The sequence below is a fragment of the Passer domesticus genome, chromosome 15 (assembly GCF_036417665.1).
Source record: "Passer domesticus isolate bPasDom1 chromosome 15, bPasDom1.hap1, whole genome shotgun sequence".
NCBI lineage: Eukaryota > Metazoa > Chordata > Aves > Passeriformes > Passeridae > Passer > Passer domesticus.
In genome coordinates this window covers 1,257,352-1,274,074 of record NC_087488.1, presented here as the reverse complement: position 1 = coordinate 1,274,074, position 16,723 = coordinate 1,257,352, and the positions used below count along the sequence as shown (strand labels likewise).

The window sequence follows — 16,723 nt, the reverse complement described above, 5'->3', positions numbered from 1 at the left end:
TGATGGCAAGAGGACAGGCACAGCACCCCCCGCCAATGGAAACATACGCTCAGCTGTCAGTGCGCCCGTGGGACCGGCGTATCCGGTGTTCCAATCCACTCGCTCGCGGCTGCCGGAGCCTCTCCCCTGCACAGACCGAGGTCCGCGGCCGCAGCCGCGGGGGAACGGCTCCATCTCGCGGCCGCCGGGCCGAGCCGGGCCGGGGGCGCACCCGCCGCTCCCCCCGGGGCTGGAGGGTCCCGCGGTTGCTGCGATCGCGTCCTTGGGGACACGTGTGTCCCTTTGCCTGCCATGGGGAAGGGACGTATCGGTGCCATAGCAGTCACTGCAGAGCAAGGGGGCACAGACAGAAGCGTAAGGTGTGGGGGTGACATTCTTGAGCGGTCTGCACACACAGCCATGGCAGTGATGAGGGGATGGAATTAGATAAAGATGAACCAAAACATGTTCAAGAAAAGGGCCTGGCTTAGTCTTGCAGCTCAGGAAGCTGATGAGAGAGAAAGAGGCACAAAATGAATTCCTGACCCCAGCTGCTTGCTGAATAGGGTGACCTGGGACACGCTCATCACATTCAGCATTGTCCAGGAAAGTTTTCACTGTGAGCAGCACCTTGCAAATCCCTTTGCCATGGGCTAAAAGTTTACACAAGGGGATAAAACTGAGATGAAGATGTGCCAGAAGAGCAGGACCTGGAGTGCTGGCAGAACTGCCGCTTCCTGGGGCATGGAGTGTGTTTAAGGGCCGTGTTGCACATTGTCCTCGGCCTGTGCAGCATCTTTCCAGTCCAAGACCGGGAATGGCAATGTCACCAGAACATAGCCTCAGCACACACTGCTGCAGGTTCAGCATCTCTCCAGCCTTGCTAGCAGACTGTGGTCCCTTGCGCTGCCCCACCTTGGCCTGGGGCTGTAAGCTGAAGCTCCAGCACTGTGCCTGGCCTGTGCAATGTTCATGCTGGGGTGAACAGGGGCAGGGTAGGGCACACATAATGTCACTGCAGTGGTTATATGTGTTATATGGAATTATACGCTGGGTTTGTTGGTGATGTCATACTGGATTCCATTTCCCCAAGCCACACTCACTGCAAACCTTTCAACAAACCTTGTCTCCACCAGGGTGAACTGCCCCTACTGGCGCTCTGGGTGGCAGAGAAGAGCTGTTGTGGCCCAGAGCAGGGCTACAGGTCCCCAGGGATTGCCTATTTGGGCTGCCACCATATCCCCATAGTGCTCAAACCCTGGGTGCAAATCGCAGGAGGAGGGTGTCTGTACCTCCCTGCAAGGTCACATATCAGTTCCTGGCAACAGCTGCTGTGATTTGCACTCCAGAAGAAACCACGTGTGGGAACAGATTCTGAGCACAGGATGGGAAGGCAGATGTGTCTGTCGGGAGACTGATAGTCCCAAAAGGGAGGCAGATAAGGTGCCCTTGGAAGAGCAAATAGCACAGAAAGAAGAGAAATATCAGAATTATGGAGTCATCCTGAGGATGACCCAGTGGCTGAAACGGGATCCTCCTCTCTTAGTGCACTGGGAGAGGGGCCTCTGGGACCAGTCAAAAGAAAGAGTCCTCACTTCTGGCAGTAAACCTCTTCCTTCTCCAGTGAGGAGGTTGAAGAAGGACGTGGCAAGGCAGTATGTAGGGTCTTTTCCTGCTTGTCCGGAAACATGAGCCTTCACCTCAAGGAGCCGTTCCAACACGCCGGGATGAGGCTGGGGCTGCCCGCTGCGACACGTTCTGCTTCCTCGGCGGGGCTGCGGAGTGGATTACAGCTGGGCTCATCAGTAAGTGAGCCAGCCACGGGGTCCGGGCCCGGCGTCACCGCGCCCCGGGGCACCCGGTGCCTGCGCGGCCGAGCCGGCAGGGGGCGCAAGAGCGCCGCGCACCGACCGCGGGGCGGAGGGGGCTCGAGAGCCCGCCCTCCGCTGTCCGCCACCCGCCCTCCGCTGTCCGCCACCCGCCCTCCGCTGTCCGCCACCCGCCCTCCGCTGTCCGCCAGCCGCCCTCCGCTGTCCGCCAGCCGCCCTCCGCTCTCCGCCAGCCGCCCTCCGCTCTCCGTTCTCTGCTCCCCGCTCTCCACCGGCCGCTCTCTGCCCTCCGCTCCCCGCCACCCGCTCCTCGCTCCCTGCTGTCCGCCACCCGCCCTCCGCTCTCCGTTCTCTGCTCCCCGCTCTCCGTCCTCCGCTCCCCGCCACCCGCTCTCCGCCCTCCGCTCTCTACCGCCCGCTCTCCGCTCTCTGCTCCCTGCCCTCCGCTCTCTGCTCTCCGCTCTCCATTCTCCGCTCCCCGCTCTCCGTTCTCCGCCACCCGCACTCCGCTCTCTGCTCCCCGCTCTCCACCGCCCGCTCCCCGCTCTCCGCCACCCGCTCTCTGCTCTCCGCTCCCCACTCCCCGCTCCCCACTCCCCGCTCTCCGTTCTCCACTGCCCGCTCTCCATTCTCCGCTCTCCGCTCCCCACTCCCCGCTCTCCGCTCCCCGTTCTCCGTTCTCCGCTCTCCGCCGCCCACCCTCCGCTCTCTGCTGCTCACTCTCCGCTCTCCGCTGCCCGCTCTCTGCTGCCCGCTCTCCACTGTCCGGTGCTGTGTCCGAGCCGCTCTGTGAACACAAGGCAATGGCCAGGGGAGTGCTCTGCAGGGCTGGACTGGCTTTGAACGTGTGCTGCAGGGGAAGGAGGGATGGGGGGGGCGAGGTACAGAGGGTAAAAGAGGGCATCAGCCTCCCCCCCCAATCAAAGGGGGCCAGATGGCTCCAGGGGAACTTTAGAGCCCCTTCCAGTTCCTAAAGTGGCTCAAACAGAGCTGGAGAGGGCCTCTGCAGTGATAGGACATAGGGAATGGCTTCCCACTGGCAGAGGGCAGGGATGGATGGGATATTGGGAAGAAATTCTTCCCTGTGAGGGTCATGAGGGCCTGGCACAGGGTGCCCAGAGAAGCTATGTCTGCCCCATACCTGAAAGTGCTCAAGGATAGGTTTGAATGAGCAATTTGGTCTAGTGAAAGATATCCCTGCTGTGCAATTGGACTGGATGATCTTTTAAGGTCCCGCCAACCCATCTGACAATTCTGTATCTACCCCAGCTGACTTGATGCTGGTGCTTTTGCTCCAACAGCTTGTGGATGTGTGTGTCCTTTCAGCAATCCTTTGTTGACTGGGAGGGCTGGCTGGCACCAGATGCTGTGCTTTCATGAGACACAAGGAGCAGGAATGGATGCAGAATGGGAGCTTGCGATAGGCAGAGCTTCCTGCAGACTGCAGGGTGACAAACAGAACAGCGTGTTTGCCCTCTCATCCTGCCAGTCCAGATCTGCCCAGGAAGGCAGAGAACACTGGGGGATGTCAGCAGGCTGAGGAACACCAACAGAGTCTCAGTCTGATTCCTACCTCAGTGAGTGTTCCATCCCTGCTGATGTCTGTAGCACTCCCATTTGCCAAACACAGATTTACATCTTTCTCTCAGCCTCTCCATCCTATGAAGAGGGAACAGGGGAAACAGGGATTCAGGAAACAGCTTCTGCCCATCTCAACTGGGCTTTCACTGATGTAATGCCTGTGGAGAGCAGTCCCAAAACTTTTCCATATGGTGGCCAGCACTTCCAACACCATGTTTGTCCCGGGAGGGTGGGGGTCCAATAGGTGTGCAAACAGCAGCATTGAGGTTGTGGTGATGCAGGCCCCCAGCTCAGCACCACCCTGGAGCAACCAGGCCAGGCTGGGTCAGTATCACAGCTCCTGTTCATGGTTGTCCGTGTGTTTCCTGGTGAGGAAAATGCCTTCAGGTCTATCCCTTGGACAATCCCTGCTTTGTGTCACTTCATGATCTTCTAGCCATGCCCCATTTTGCCCTGTTGCCTTCGTCATCCCAGCCTGTCCATGGTGCCACACTGTCCTGGCAACGCTGGGCCTTGCTCAGTCTCGCAGTCCAGTGTGATCGCACACAAAGCAAATGTTGGCCCTGCACTAGTGCTCCATCTGGGATCTTCATTGGAGCTGCTTTCGTGGCCTCTGGCTTGACTGCCCAGCTCTCCAAATGTGAGAGAGACAGGGGCTACAAGACACCCGTAGCACTGGACTTAGAGCCTTGATGTTTCCCTGCTCATGGCCAAGGTCTCCTCCATCTTGGTGACTTCACTCTTGTTTATTCACATCCCTGCTGCTGGAATAGGAGGGGAAATGTCTTTAGTGCAACAAGGCAGAGAGCAGCAAACAGCAATTCCCCTGGGGCTCGCGGCCAGCTGGGGTCTACTCCTTCAGTGAGCATCTGCCAGCCGGCTGGGAGAGCTGCTCCTGCAACCTGCTGCCCCAGGGCAACAGGACGTGGGCAACCGGGGGTCCCCCGGGAGCAGGGTGATGGTGGGTGGGGGTTTTGAACGTAATGGATTGGGCACTGTGCTGGCACCTTGCCCTTCTTCCCACCTCCGGTGCTTCAGTCCTCACATCCATTGCAAGGGCAATTACAAGAGGATGTTCCCAGGCAAAACTGGCAGATATGGGGGCCGCAGGGCTGCGAACACGGCCCCAGTGAGAGACAGAATCCAGGTCCGAGTTTCCTGCTTTCCTCCACCGCCTCGCACAAACTGATTAAATTAATTTCACCTTCTCGTGGCCCGCTCGCAGGTGGTCTGGCGACAGTGGAGCAGCCCCCGGGGACAGCCCGGAGGCAGCTGTGCTGGGTACGTAAGTGCCTCGCTTCTCTCCCTCCCTACCCAAAAGCGACTCTGGTGCAGCAGCACGTGAAAAGCCCCTGCACCACGGGATGGAGCGGAGACTCCAGCTTTCTCCATAAGAGGAGCTGCTTCCGCCTGGTAAATGCCTCATTTGCTTTGGGAAGCAGAGGGAGAATAATCGGCTGCCTTGGCTGCGGTACCGCTGAGCCCTCGGCGTGGTGGGCTGTGGCCGGCAGCCACCCGCATTCCGCGGGGATGGCCCCGCTGCGGGCTGAGCGAACTCCCGGGTGCGGCGGGACTGGCCAGGCAGCAGGTGGGACCGCGGCCACAGGGACCCCCGCGGCGCTGACCGGCGGGGCGCCCGGGACCCCGCGGGGAGAGCTGCCCGCCGGTGGGGCGGCCCCGCTTCCCGCCCGGCTCCAGCCCTGCCCGCTGGGCTGCCGGCGGGGCGGAGGGCGGAGGCAGGGCTGGCAGCGGCGGCGGGCGGCGCACACGCACACACCTCCCTGCATGTGATTAAATGGCTCGAAATCTGCTTCTGATTTCCTCGGGGAGGTGACTTTTCCCTTCTTTTCAACCCGGGATTTATTGGAGTCTTTTTACTCCACGTCCAGGCGGCGGTCGGGGCTCAGTTTCTCCAATTCTTGCTTTTCTTTTAGTTTTTATTTTTTTTAAGGGGTGTTTTTTGTTTTCCCTTTCCTCTCCTTTTTCGCCCTCCCCTGCCGCCTCCCCCCTCCCTCCCGCAGCCGAAGCAGCCGCGGGCGGTACGGTGGAGCGGGCGGGAGCGCGGCCGGCTGTGGGCACGGCGCTGGGACCCGCCCGCACCGCCGGGAGCAGCGCTCCCGCTTTCCACTATTTCGCTTTATTTCGTCCCTCACGCACGATTCCCTGGAAATTTGTTATCATTGCTTTCCCCCACACACACCCTTTTCTTCACTTTTTTTTGCTTTCTTCGTGCTGCGGCCAGCACCGGGAAGGAGCTACCCCTGCCCGCCGTCCGCCCCGCCGCGGCCCCGGCTCCTCTCGCCGCCGCTCCCGGACCTGTCGCCCAGACCGGCCCCGCTACCTGCCCGGCCGCGGTAAGCTGCGCTCCCAACTTCCCGGCGCTCCGGGCTCCCGCTCTCTTCCCCACCGCTCCCTCCCTCGTTGCCTTTTATTCCTCCTTCTCCCCCCGCACTCACCCTCCCTTTATTTCCCTTTCCATCCTTTCACCGCCGAGAACGGGACCTCCCCGCAGCGGGGCCGCCCGCCCGCCGCTGAGCCCGGCTCTCGTCCCCGGGCAGCTCCGGCCGCCGCCGCTCAGCACTCTGGCCCGGCTTGGCTCGGCCCGGCTCGCTGCCGCCGCCCCGCAGAGCCGGCTCGGGGGTTCTCGGGAGCCCCGCAGTGCCGCAGCCCGGCGGAGCCCCGGCCCCGCTCCGTGCGGCTGCGGTGCGGGCAGCGGCGGGAGCCCTGCCAGGCCGAGCCTGCGGTGCCAGCCCCGGCTGACCGGGCACGAGGCATGCACGTGGTCCCCTGCCCGCCGCTCCCACCGCAGGTCCTTCTCCTCCCGTGAGGGCTCCGCCGGCACAAAGCCATCTGGGCGGGCGGCACCGCTCTTGTCACCATCCCAGGCTGGGGTCCATCGTTGGTCCCTTCCCAGCACGGCTGCCCTGAGAGACTCGCCTGCAGGGTGGTTCGGCTCCCTTTGGGAACGGCTCCCGTGGGATGTGCTCTGCTCCTTTGCAGTTCTGGAGCCAGACTGGGCGAGACCCTCGGCACCCCAAGCACCTGGCACTTGAGCCACATCTGGGGTGAGAGTTCTGGCCAGTGAACGTATGAGCGAGCAGCTTCACAGGAAGGGAAGCTGGGCTGCATTTGGTGGGTTTGCTTTTGCTTTCTTCTCTTGGAGCTGCTGAAACCTCATTTCCTCAAAACACCATCCTGCAGCTTCCCTGGCCCACTGGAGAGTGGGTGGGTGGAAATACCTTTCTTGGGATAAGGACTAACTGGTGTGATGGGGACGTGGTGCTTGGCAGTCTGCTATGTCACCAAGCAGGGCAGGTGAGGAAGGCCCCCTGGGCAGGAGCACGAGCTGCTCTGGCAGCACTGGGTCCTGCTGGCTTGATGCTCATCTAGGCAGCACTTCTCTCTCAGGGAGTTCATCCCATGAACATATGGGATGTAAGCCAGGCTGAGGATCCCCACCTCCATCCGTGCCATTTGCGTTGGACCAGTAGCCAGGCTGAGGCAATAGTGAGTGCAGACATGGATGTGCATACCCTGCATGGCTGGAAATGCCACAGATCCTTCTTCCCCAGCCAAGTTTGCTGTTGCCTGTCTCTCAGAGCCAGGAGAGGCTAGAGCTCTCTGTAACCAGTGGAGAGGAATGTGATTTCGGCTGTGTGCTGGAAACAGCCTCCACGATCTTTGGATGGATGGAGGGCAACTTTTTTCCTCCTTTTCTGCAATATCCCATTTACAAAACAGAGGGAGCTGCTGTGCTGCTCTGACACCTGTTCGGAGTGGGCTGTGAGGGGACAGGAGATCCAGCAGTCCAAGAGCAGGGTGGGCTGAAAGGGTCCCAACACCCCTTCCTCTTCTACTTGTGTGTGGAAGGAAGGTAGGTCCCTGCAGAGAGGGCAGATGTAATGCCAGGCTGGGCGGGAGCTGATGTGTGTCTGTAGGCTGTGGAAGAGAGAAGCCTGGCCTAAGGATGCAGCTGAGCAAGCGCAAGATGCTCACCAGAAATGCAAGCTGCTAGGTGTCCAGGCTGAGGAGCATTTCCACCACTCTCTGAGCACCAGAACAATGGTATCATCAGTCTGGGTTGGACGGAATGGAGGTCCCAGCTTGGCTGGCTGTTGGCAGAGGTGTGACTCTGAGAGGGGCTTTCCCCAGCCCTGAAGAAGGAGGTGAACATCAGTGCACTCCTCGGGGGATGTGCTGAGACGTTTTCAGCAGGGAAGCAGCCCAGCATGTCGAGGGTGTTGAGGCAGCACCTCTGCCTCCTGTTCCCCCACCCTGGTTAGTCAGGCCCTGCCCCATAAGGAAGCAATTATTTTGTGCCCCTTCGAGCCCCTCCCTGAGCCTGCGCAGGACACTTGCGCTCGGTGTGGAAACGCGACAGATTTTCCATATTCCACTTTGCCCCGTGATGTTTAAAAATGTACACGACAGCTTCTTCCTAATGCTGCAGTCTTGGCTGGCACTCAAGCAATAACAGACTGTGGGACACCAGGGGCATGAAATATCGTACCAACAGCCAGAGAGGGGGGTAAAAAAAAATGAGATGTCAAAGTGCAGTGTGTTTCCAGCCCGTTGTTGTGAGCCATCCTCTGCCCGATATGAGAGATCTTTCAAAGCTGGCCAAATGTTGTCATTTCTGAATACCATTTTAAATATTCATCCAGACTATTTTCAACATCTGTGCCCAGCATGTTGTGAAAATGCAGTGAGGGATGTTATGGAAACCAGATCACTTCATTCTCATATAGAGTGGAAAGGAGTGGAGGCAATGAGGACTTCTGGACTGGAACTCTGAGTCCCTTGCATCCACTGGGAGTACTGGGAGGAAAACCCTCTGCACCTGGAGGGATGCTGCTGAGACCACTCAGTAGAGCCAAGCACTGTGGTAGGAATGTGCAGAGGGGTTTGGGAGACTGCAGTGGGGTTAGAGTTGGATAAAAGAAAAAAACTAACTGGTCAAAATGTAGTAGAGGTTAATAAATGGGGTAGAAAAAAAAAAAAACATAGAATACCCTGAGTTGTCCAAATGCATCCAGGAAGTGCTTGCTTGTCCTGCAAGGTCAAGGGCTCCAAATGTCTCTTTGAGCTGCTGTTGCATTGGGAACTTTAGGAGGAGATCTCCAGCTTGCACTAGCTAGGGGATGCAAGAGCTTTGCAGCAAAATGGATTCAGGTCCACATCATATGGGTGATACTGTGCTGAAGTCTCCTCTACCCACAGCCAGCGGTGAGCAGAGTGGGCATGAGAGACCCAGCAGGACACCCATGCTGAGTGTTGGTCCCTCCTTCCTGTGGTCAGCATGGTTTCTGAGTTACTGAAACTGGTGAGCAGGGATGTATCCGAGCATCCTGCATTTGACAGCTCCATGCACATAGCTGAGTAGCCTGAGAACTGTTTGCTTTATGGTAGATTTCTTTTTTCTTTTATTTTTTGATTGTTTTCGATAACCTTGGAAATCTGGGCTCTGTTGCTGCCTTTTGTAACAAATCAGGCTGCAACTAATTCAAGCCAGGCCAGATCCTGACCACAGGTATGCCAGTGTAAATTTGAATGGAGTTGCTTACGTCTTGGTTTGGCCCGATGTGAATGGAGTTACTTCGGGCTGATGCCAAAGCACTGAGGTCAGAATCTGGCCCATCCTTTCCTGTGTGCAGTGTAATTTGTACGTGTCTCCTGGCACCGCCGGGGTATCGTATGGCTGGTGTAATTCTGGCTCTGACCTGCCAAGAGTGCATTGCAATATCCATCACCTGCACTGCCTGCTGCAGGAAGATGCTGCTGTGTAATTGCCCCCCTGAGCTGTGCGTGCAGGGGGCTGAGCCCGAGGGGCTGCATGGAGTGGGCAGCCCTGCGGATGTGGGGCCATAAGCACTGAGAAGCTTCTGATACTTAAATATCAGGAGAGATGAGGGAGCTTGTAAAGGAAAGTGAGGCATCTCCTTTGTGCCATTAGCCGAGTCCCAAGTGGGCACCACTTGCTCCATTAGCAGCTGGGAAGGCGATTAGCACTCCCAGCCACACTGCATCCCTCCAGCCTCTCTCAGCACATGCTCCCTCCCTCTGGAAAACTGAGCCGGACCAGTACCTTGGCTCCATGGAGTTTTTCCTTTCACTTTAAATACTTCTCAGTTGTGTTTTTATATCCCAGTAACACATGGAATGATTTATCCACAGCCGGAGCAAAGTTTGGGCCTTATTCTGTTTGTTGGCTGGAGGAATTAAGCTTCCCTGAGCTGGCATTGGCATGGTGGAAGAGGGACCTGGGTATCCGGGACCCTGGCAGTGCCCCAGGATGGATATTGTTCATGGGCTGGGGCAGAGCTGCATGGGGTGGCTCCTACAGCACATGTGGCAAGGGGGTGCAGATGCCCTCATTACAAAGGGTCTGTAACAAGGTGGGAATGTGCAGGTTGTAGCAGCAGATACACCCTGGTTACGGGACATGCTCTGGTCATTTGTTCCTGGTTTCAGCTTCTTTGAGCACATAATTTATCTTCTACTTGGGGTCCTGTCCTATCCTCCCAGTGGTTTCCTTCACAGAGGACATCTGAGGTGCTGGTGGGCTTTAGTGGGGATGACACAATTCAGGAACCAGCAGTCCTCCTGGATCAGTCTTACCCAAGAGTCAGTTGCTGGACTCCCTGAAGTACTCAGGTCTTTTGGTCCTTGCCCAGGAATCTCTGCCTCCTGATCCATGGCTTTTGCAGTGCATGTTTGTGCCCCATGGGGGTGGGTGGCTCTATCCCTGCTGGCACCCAGGACCTTATCTCTGTGCACCTCATGGGGACCAGTCATCTCCATCTCAGCCAGTTCCAAATGAGGCCATGTCTTTTCCTCAAGTGATGCAATTCTCCCACACACTATGCTGTCCTGGCTTGGAGGAGAAACACAGTGGGCTGAGCATGGCAGCAGCATCAGTGCAGGGGCATCAGCCTGGGGGAGCACCACAGGTCCCTGGCAGGAGTGCAGTTCCATTCCCCTGTCATTCCTTGGGGTTCTCCCATCCTCTTCCAGGGCAGTGCTGGCTGCTCAGCTTTAGCCATCACCTGCCCTCTAAGCCCACATATTTCTGACAGCAGAGCACCACTCATGCCTTCCCCTCCACTTTAATTAGAGAAGGCTGCTCCTGTGCTGCAAAGGTCCTGGGATCAAATCTGGTTAATAACCTGCTTCCCTCCCGCCTTGTGTTGTTCCACCTAATCCTGTAATTACTTCAGCAAAGTTGCTGTGGCCCCAGTCTGCCAGGTGGTGATCCTGAGCCTGCTGTAGGGACCAGCATCCATTGTTGAAAGTTTGCTTTCCTTCCCTGCCTCACCTGCTGCACTTGCCTCATCCATTCTATTTTGGGGACCAAGCACCTACCCCACAGCTCAGTATCAGGAAACCTGGAGCTCAAGGCATGCATCTGCACTTGGCATCACCCTCAGTGGCACTGCCTCCTGCAAAGATGATGGAAAAGAAGCCTACGGTGGGCTGGAGCATCGTCCTGACAAGTCTCCCACAAGACAGGGAAACACTGCTGGTTGCTCTGGAAGTGTGTGGTTGTAGAGAGAAGGGGTGTGGAGGTGTTGGATGTGGAAGCTAATTTTTTTTTTAAAGCACTTCTGAAGCACTCTGGCAGCATGACTTCCTTCCAAGCTGCACGGCTGTTAGCATTCCCGGGGTGGAGGAGTGAGGAAATCGCCCACCTCAAAAATGCAGCCGTTTCTGGGGAGGAGCTGGAGGGTGGCCGCTTCCTCGGGAATGGTGAGCCCCGCCGCCACATTTCCCTGGGCCACGGCTGCTGCTGGTGGCAGGGAGCTGGCAGCCACTAGAGAGCCTTGCTGGGGACACCTTTGGGATGCTGTCCCTGGGAAAGGGGCTCCATTGCCCATGTCCCTCTTCATGCTGGATCCAGGAACGTGCTGGGCTGGATTCGGCACCCAGGGGTCATCCCAATTCTTTCTGCTTAGTCAGCAGTGTCTCCATTTGATCTGAGCCCAGGGCAGCAAAAATGGGAAGTAGAAAGGGGGGGGGCAGATGGGGACCAGGGAGAGAAATACCCACTCCCAGGCCTCTCTGGCAGCTTGCCGGCAGTCCCAGGGTCATGCTGAATATGCATGAAAGGGAGCAGATTGCATCTTGCCCTCCTCTCCAATACGGAGGTGAGGCCCACAGAGACCACTGGCCCCAGCTCTCTTTCAGTGGGATAATGGGGTGAGCTGAGCACGGAGTGTGCGTGCCTGTGTGTGGTCCTGCGGATGATAATGATTTCCACTCCTGCCCTGCCTCCCCAGTGCTGATGTGCTGCTGAGCGACTGTTGGCTCCCCGGGGGCTGCTCCCCTGCAGCAGAGCCACCAAAACTTTGACACTGAACCTCAGGGACTTGGTAAGACTGGCAGGAGGGACAAAGCTCCCCACTGGGGCAGGGAGAATGAGCACGAGATGCTTATGGCCCCATGCGTGCCTAAACCAGCAGTAACCAAGTCCTGGGTCCTAGACTGCTGCTCCAGTGCTCATAACAACTTCGCCTGTGGTCTCTCCCCTGGCTACCAGAGATACTGCTGCTGTCGCTTTCCCCTGGGCGAGGGTTTCCCCACACCTTTGTGTCCTACCAGAGAGGAAATTAAAAGGCCTTTGCTTGAGCATGTCCCTACTCCTGTCACCTTGCTGCCACATTGCAGAGAGGAGGTGGAGGAGACTCTTTGCTGGCAGGGTTTAGTAGATGCCTTGTTCCATATAACCTGATTCTCCCTGGAGTGGATGGATGCAGTTGCTATGGACCCCTGGGGGTTTCTCCTCTCTCCTGGTGCAGAGGTTTTCCCACAGGGTTGTGTCCCTGCTAGTGGTGCCCTGTGGGTGGTGGGATGGGAGGGGATGGCTGCAGCACCTGACTGTGTGCCCTCTGTGGGACATGTAGTTGGAGGGGCAGAGGCTGGCAGGGCCAAAGGTGCTGTGCTGGTTTCTGCAAGTACGTGCATGGCTGGGTCTTGCCGAGCATTGAGGGGGGTCCATCAGCACCTTGCAGCCCCTTTACAGGGTGAGAATACAGGAGCAGGGCTCTACCAATGGGCTGGCAGGGGCTTGTGCCCACAGCGCGCTGCTCAGCACCAGGCAAGGGTTGGGAGTCGTCCTGCCAGGATTGTGTTGGGGGTTTCACCAGCTGCAGCCTTTGTTCAACAAGCAGATGCAGGGATCTGGCAGCAACCATAGCTTCATCTCCTGCCCAGGAGGCAGCTGCCTGCAGTGGGGCCAGGAGTCCCAACAGGGCCCTGTAGGCTGCCTGCAGTCTATAGGGGGGGCATTCTCCACTGCCTGGTGCTCATGGCATGGCACCTCCTCTGCTGTGGTGACTGCTACATCCCTGCAGTCTCTAATCTTGCAGCCACACTCCTCAAGTAGTGGGTTCTCAATGCTCTGGGCACTCCAGGGCCAGTATCCTTTGCCTTGCTGGCAGCCAAGTCACCAAGCCATGGGCTGACATGTCCCCAAAAGGCTCTGCAGCATTGTGGTAAAGCTGGAACTGTGCTGCTGGGGTGATGCAGGGACCACCAACGGAGCTGCCAATTTTTAACATCTCTTTTTCCATCAGCAGAGGATTAAGCAATGAGGAAACAGCACGGAAGTGGCAGGGGCAGGTTTTGCCTTGGGGGAGATATCCCAGGATGGGCTGAGACCCCTGTCCCCATTGCTCCCTTGGTAGGCACAGGCTGTGGCTGCTGGGCTGACCGTGGCTGGGCAGGGAGGAGCTTCTCCTCATTAGTGGTTTGGCAGTATGGAGAGGCTGTTTTCTTCCACAGCCATGGCTCCTTTTTCTTTGCAAAAGAAATGGGATAACAAACCAAAAAAAGGTCCTGGATCATTTAAATGGGCTGTTCCTTGGAGCCTCCTTTGGCCAGAGTGGGCAGCTGGACAGGCAGGAGTGCCACTGGGGCTGTAGGTGGAGGCTGGAGCTGGGGATACTGGGCTAGGTCATGCAGAGCTTTGTTCCTCAGAGAGAAGCACAAGTCATCCTGTAAAGATTTACTAGTGGGAGAGGGGACGATCAGGGGACCCCCTCCTCCTGCCTGGTCATGGCATTGGGCTGGTCAAGACTGGACAACTTGGCTTTGGCTCAGCACAACCCATGGGATGGCAGGGCTGATGGCACCCACCCATCCAGGAGGCTCAGGGGTCTGCTATGGCAAGAATGGGGCATGGCCAATCTGCATTGTGTAGAAGTCCCTCATGCATTCAGAGCCAGCAGGGAATGTGACCTCCACAGCTCTTCCACTCTTCAAGCCAATAACTCAGGAGATGTGCTACATCCCCTGGGAGCCACTAAGCTCCCTAGCCCTGTGCAGCAGCTGCTGAGAAAGGGGCCCAGCCAGGTCCTGCATTTGGTCCTGGCCTTTCCCCCAGTCAACAAACATACCAGACCCAGACCTGGATTTCTTGGGGGTGAGGCCAGAATAACTTCCATTGCTGCTGGGTAGTGTGGCAGAGGAATATGGAGGGGATCCAGCTCCTGGCTTGGAGAAGCCACTGTGCCTATGGCCAGCAAAGAAAGCCAATGAGCCCCTTCTTCTTGCACGCTGTGCCTTCAAGGTGTTTTTGCTGCTGTTTCTCCTGCTCTGTCAGGAGCTATTTTCTGCCACAGGTGGATAACTTGGGGTTTGCAGCTCCAATTGCATCTGAAAGATCTCCCCTAACTCTTCCCCACCACCAGCCCTTGTCAGCCATGCAGTAACAGCATCTCTGAACTGTGTGACAGCCAGGGCTGCTGGCAGACAGGAACATTTCTGTCACCACAGGAAGTTTGTAAGAGGCCAGGGAAGGGCTGTACCCCAATTTCAACCCCTTGCACCCAAAGCTCAGGCCCTTTTCCCATTTCCATGGTATTTCAGTCCTGCTGATGAGCAGTGAGCTGTGGATTGGTGTGGATGAGGCAACACAAAGTAATTGTCTCCCTGCCCTGCTTCCAGGATACTGCATCAGTGGATACAGGGTGGGAAGATGGGTACAGGTGATGGACCAGACATGGGCGAGTTTTCCATCCCTTACCAGCCCTCCCAATGTGGGTGGTGCTGGGGCCACGACACTGCTGGTACCACTCACTCTTGTTCTTCTTCCTGCAGGGAGGAGCCATTTCCCTCTCCCCAGAAGGATGGAGGTCCTGCAGCTCCTGCGCCTGCTCCTTACCACTGCCATGCTGGGCCTGTCCCAGACAGTGAACCCCTTCGTGGCCCAGCAGACCCCCCCCGACCCTTGCTATGATGAGAGCGGTGCTCCTCGACGCTGCATCCCTGAATTTGTCAACGCTGCCTTTGGGAAGGAGGTTCAAGCTTCCAGCACGTGCGGGAAGCCCCCAACACGGCACTGCAATGCCTCGGACCCCCGCCGAGCCCACCCACCCGCCTACCTGACTGACCTCAACACCGCCTCCAACATGACCTGCTGGCGCTCGGAAACCCTCCACCACTCACCCCAGAATGTCACCCTCACCCTCTCCCTTGGCAAGAAGTTTGAGGTGGTCTACGTCAGCCTCCAGTTCTGCTCACCCCGGCCCGAGTCCACCGCCATCCTCAAGTCCATGGACTACGGCAAGACCTGGGTGCCCTACCAGTACTACTCCTCCCAGTGCCGTAAGATCTATGGCAAGCCCAGCAAAGCCACGGTCACCAAGCAGAACGAGCAGGAGGCCCTGTGCACCGACGGCCTCACTGACCTCTACCCGCTCACCGGGGGACTTATTGCCTTCAGCACCCTGGACGGGCGACCCTCGGCCCAGGACTTCGACAGCAGCCCCGTGCTCCAGGACTGGGTGACGGCCACCGACATCCGCGTGGTCTTCAGCCGCCCGCATCTCTTCCACGACCTCAGCAGCCGGGACGCTGGCGAGGACGAGGGGGCCACGGGCTCCACCCCCTACTACTACGCGGTGGGGGAGCTGCAGGTTGGCGGGCGCTGCAAGTGCAACGGGCATGCGGCACGCTGCATTAAGGACAAGGAGCAGAAGCTGGTGTGCGACTGCAAGCACAACACAGAGGGACCTGAGTGCGACCGCTGCAAGCCCTTCCACTACGACCGGCCCTGGCAGCGGGCTAGTGCCCGTGAGGCCAACGAGTGTCTGGGTAAGGCATTTTTAAATGTTTTTGTTCTCTGGGGCTGAAATGCTAAAACAGGTCATCAGGGTAGGAAGTGATGGTGCTGAGCCAAAGCAATGGAGTGTGGTTGTCTGGAGATGCTGGGGAGCATCCCCTGTGCTGGAGGATTGGGAAAGGCTCAACCATCTACCTTGTCTCTGCTGCAGCTGTCCTGTAAGTGATTCCACCATGAGCCAAAGCACCAAAACCCTCCCAAAAATCACTGGTGTCTTCCAGCCAGTCAGCAGACCTCAGTGTGGGATGCCCCTCTGAGATTTTTTCTCTTGGGCAGCAAACTAGCTGTCCGTGGGCTGGAGGGGCAATCGCAGCAGTTCCCTGTGAGATGTACTTCAGGACAGGGAGCAGGCAGAAAATCCTGGCAGAGGTTGAGGTTCCCAGTTTGAAATTTCATCCTTCATGTTCAGTCTGTGTGGTGGTTTTAGCTTGTCTGTCCTTGCAAAGGTTTCCTTAAGTTAAAAATACTGTCACAAAATGAAACATTTCCAAAACATCAAACTGATATAGTTGTCTCTCCTGGTTGTGAATCTTTATGGGAATTTGGTGGAGACTTTTACTTTTTGTCCTGCTTTGGGATGGAGCTGGGGGATGCCAGAGCCCTGTAAACGTCTGGGAGAGGGAGGAACAGCCTTTTGCTCCTCCTGGACAGGAGCCCAGGTCTCAGGGGGTGGCGGGAAGATGGAGACAAGGGAGAGCTGTACCATTAATCAGCCTCTGAAAGGCTCAGTGGATGTGCCAGAGGTCAGAAGGACTTGTTAGTATTTGTGATCGATGTCTTGTTGAGAACCCAGCTGTCTGCTTCAATATATACATGTTACAGCAGATTTCTTCTAAGAATGGCTAAAAAGGCAGTGGATTCAAAGCAAGTGCTGGAGCTGATGCTTTAAGCCACCTCATGCCCTGTGGGAATGTGTCAGCCCTTGTGTTTTTCCACTTGTTTCAGAAAGATGAGTTTTGGAGTTCAGAAAAAAACGTCGACTTTACACCCTGCCAGGGCTGCTGCAGGTCAGGCAGGGGAAGCCTTCAGCAGGTGTGTGAGGCCATGGAAACTCCCAGGACACAAGGAGGACCTCACGTCACTGGCTGCCCCCTTGTGCCCCCCACTCTGCACCTGCCTCACTGCCACATCCTCCAGGAAAGCAGCACGATATAGCAGTGGAGGTGGCTCTGCTAGCACAAAAGGGGTTAAACCAGAGGAGGCTCATTTTTGA

The 16,723-nt window shown here is 57.3% G+C and overlaps 1 protein-coding gene across 4 annotated transcripts in view; it reads left to right on the top strand.

Moving 5' to 3' along the window:
- Nucleotides 1–665: 665 nt before the first annotated feature.
- The window catches only part of NTN3 (netrin 3), a 40,316-nt gene continuing 24,258 nt past the window's right edge, over nucleotides 666–16,723 (top strand). Inside the window, exons 1-3 of one of the 4 annotated variants that reach the window (XM_064390212.1) lie at nucleotides 666–1,784; nucleotides 5,632–5,743; nucleotides 14,487–15,482. In XM_064390212.1, the coding sequence (XP_064246282.1) occupies nucleotides 1,668–1,784; nucleotides 5,632–5,743; nucleotides 14,487–15,482 (1,225 nt within the window). In that variant the 5' untranslated portion in view covers nucleotides 666–1,667. Of the gene's footprint in view, nucleotides 1,785–4,734; nucleotides 4,803–4,839; nucleotides 4,978–5,022; nucleotides 5,220–5,631; nucleotides 5,744–14,486; nucleotides 15,483–16,723 lie in introns of those variants that run through there. The other 3 variants (XM_064390215.1, XM_064390213.1, XM_064390214.1) reach the window with 3 other exon arrangements.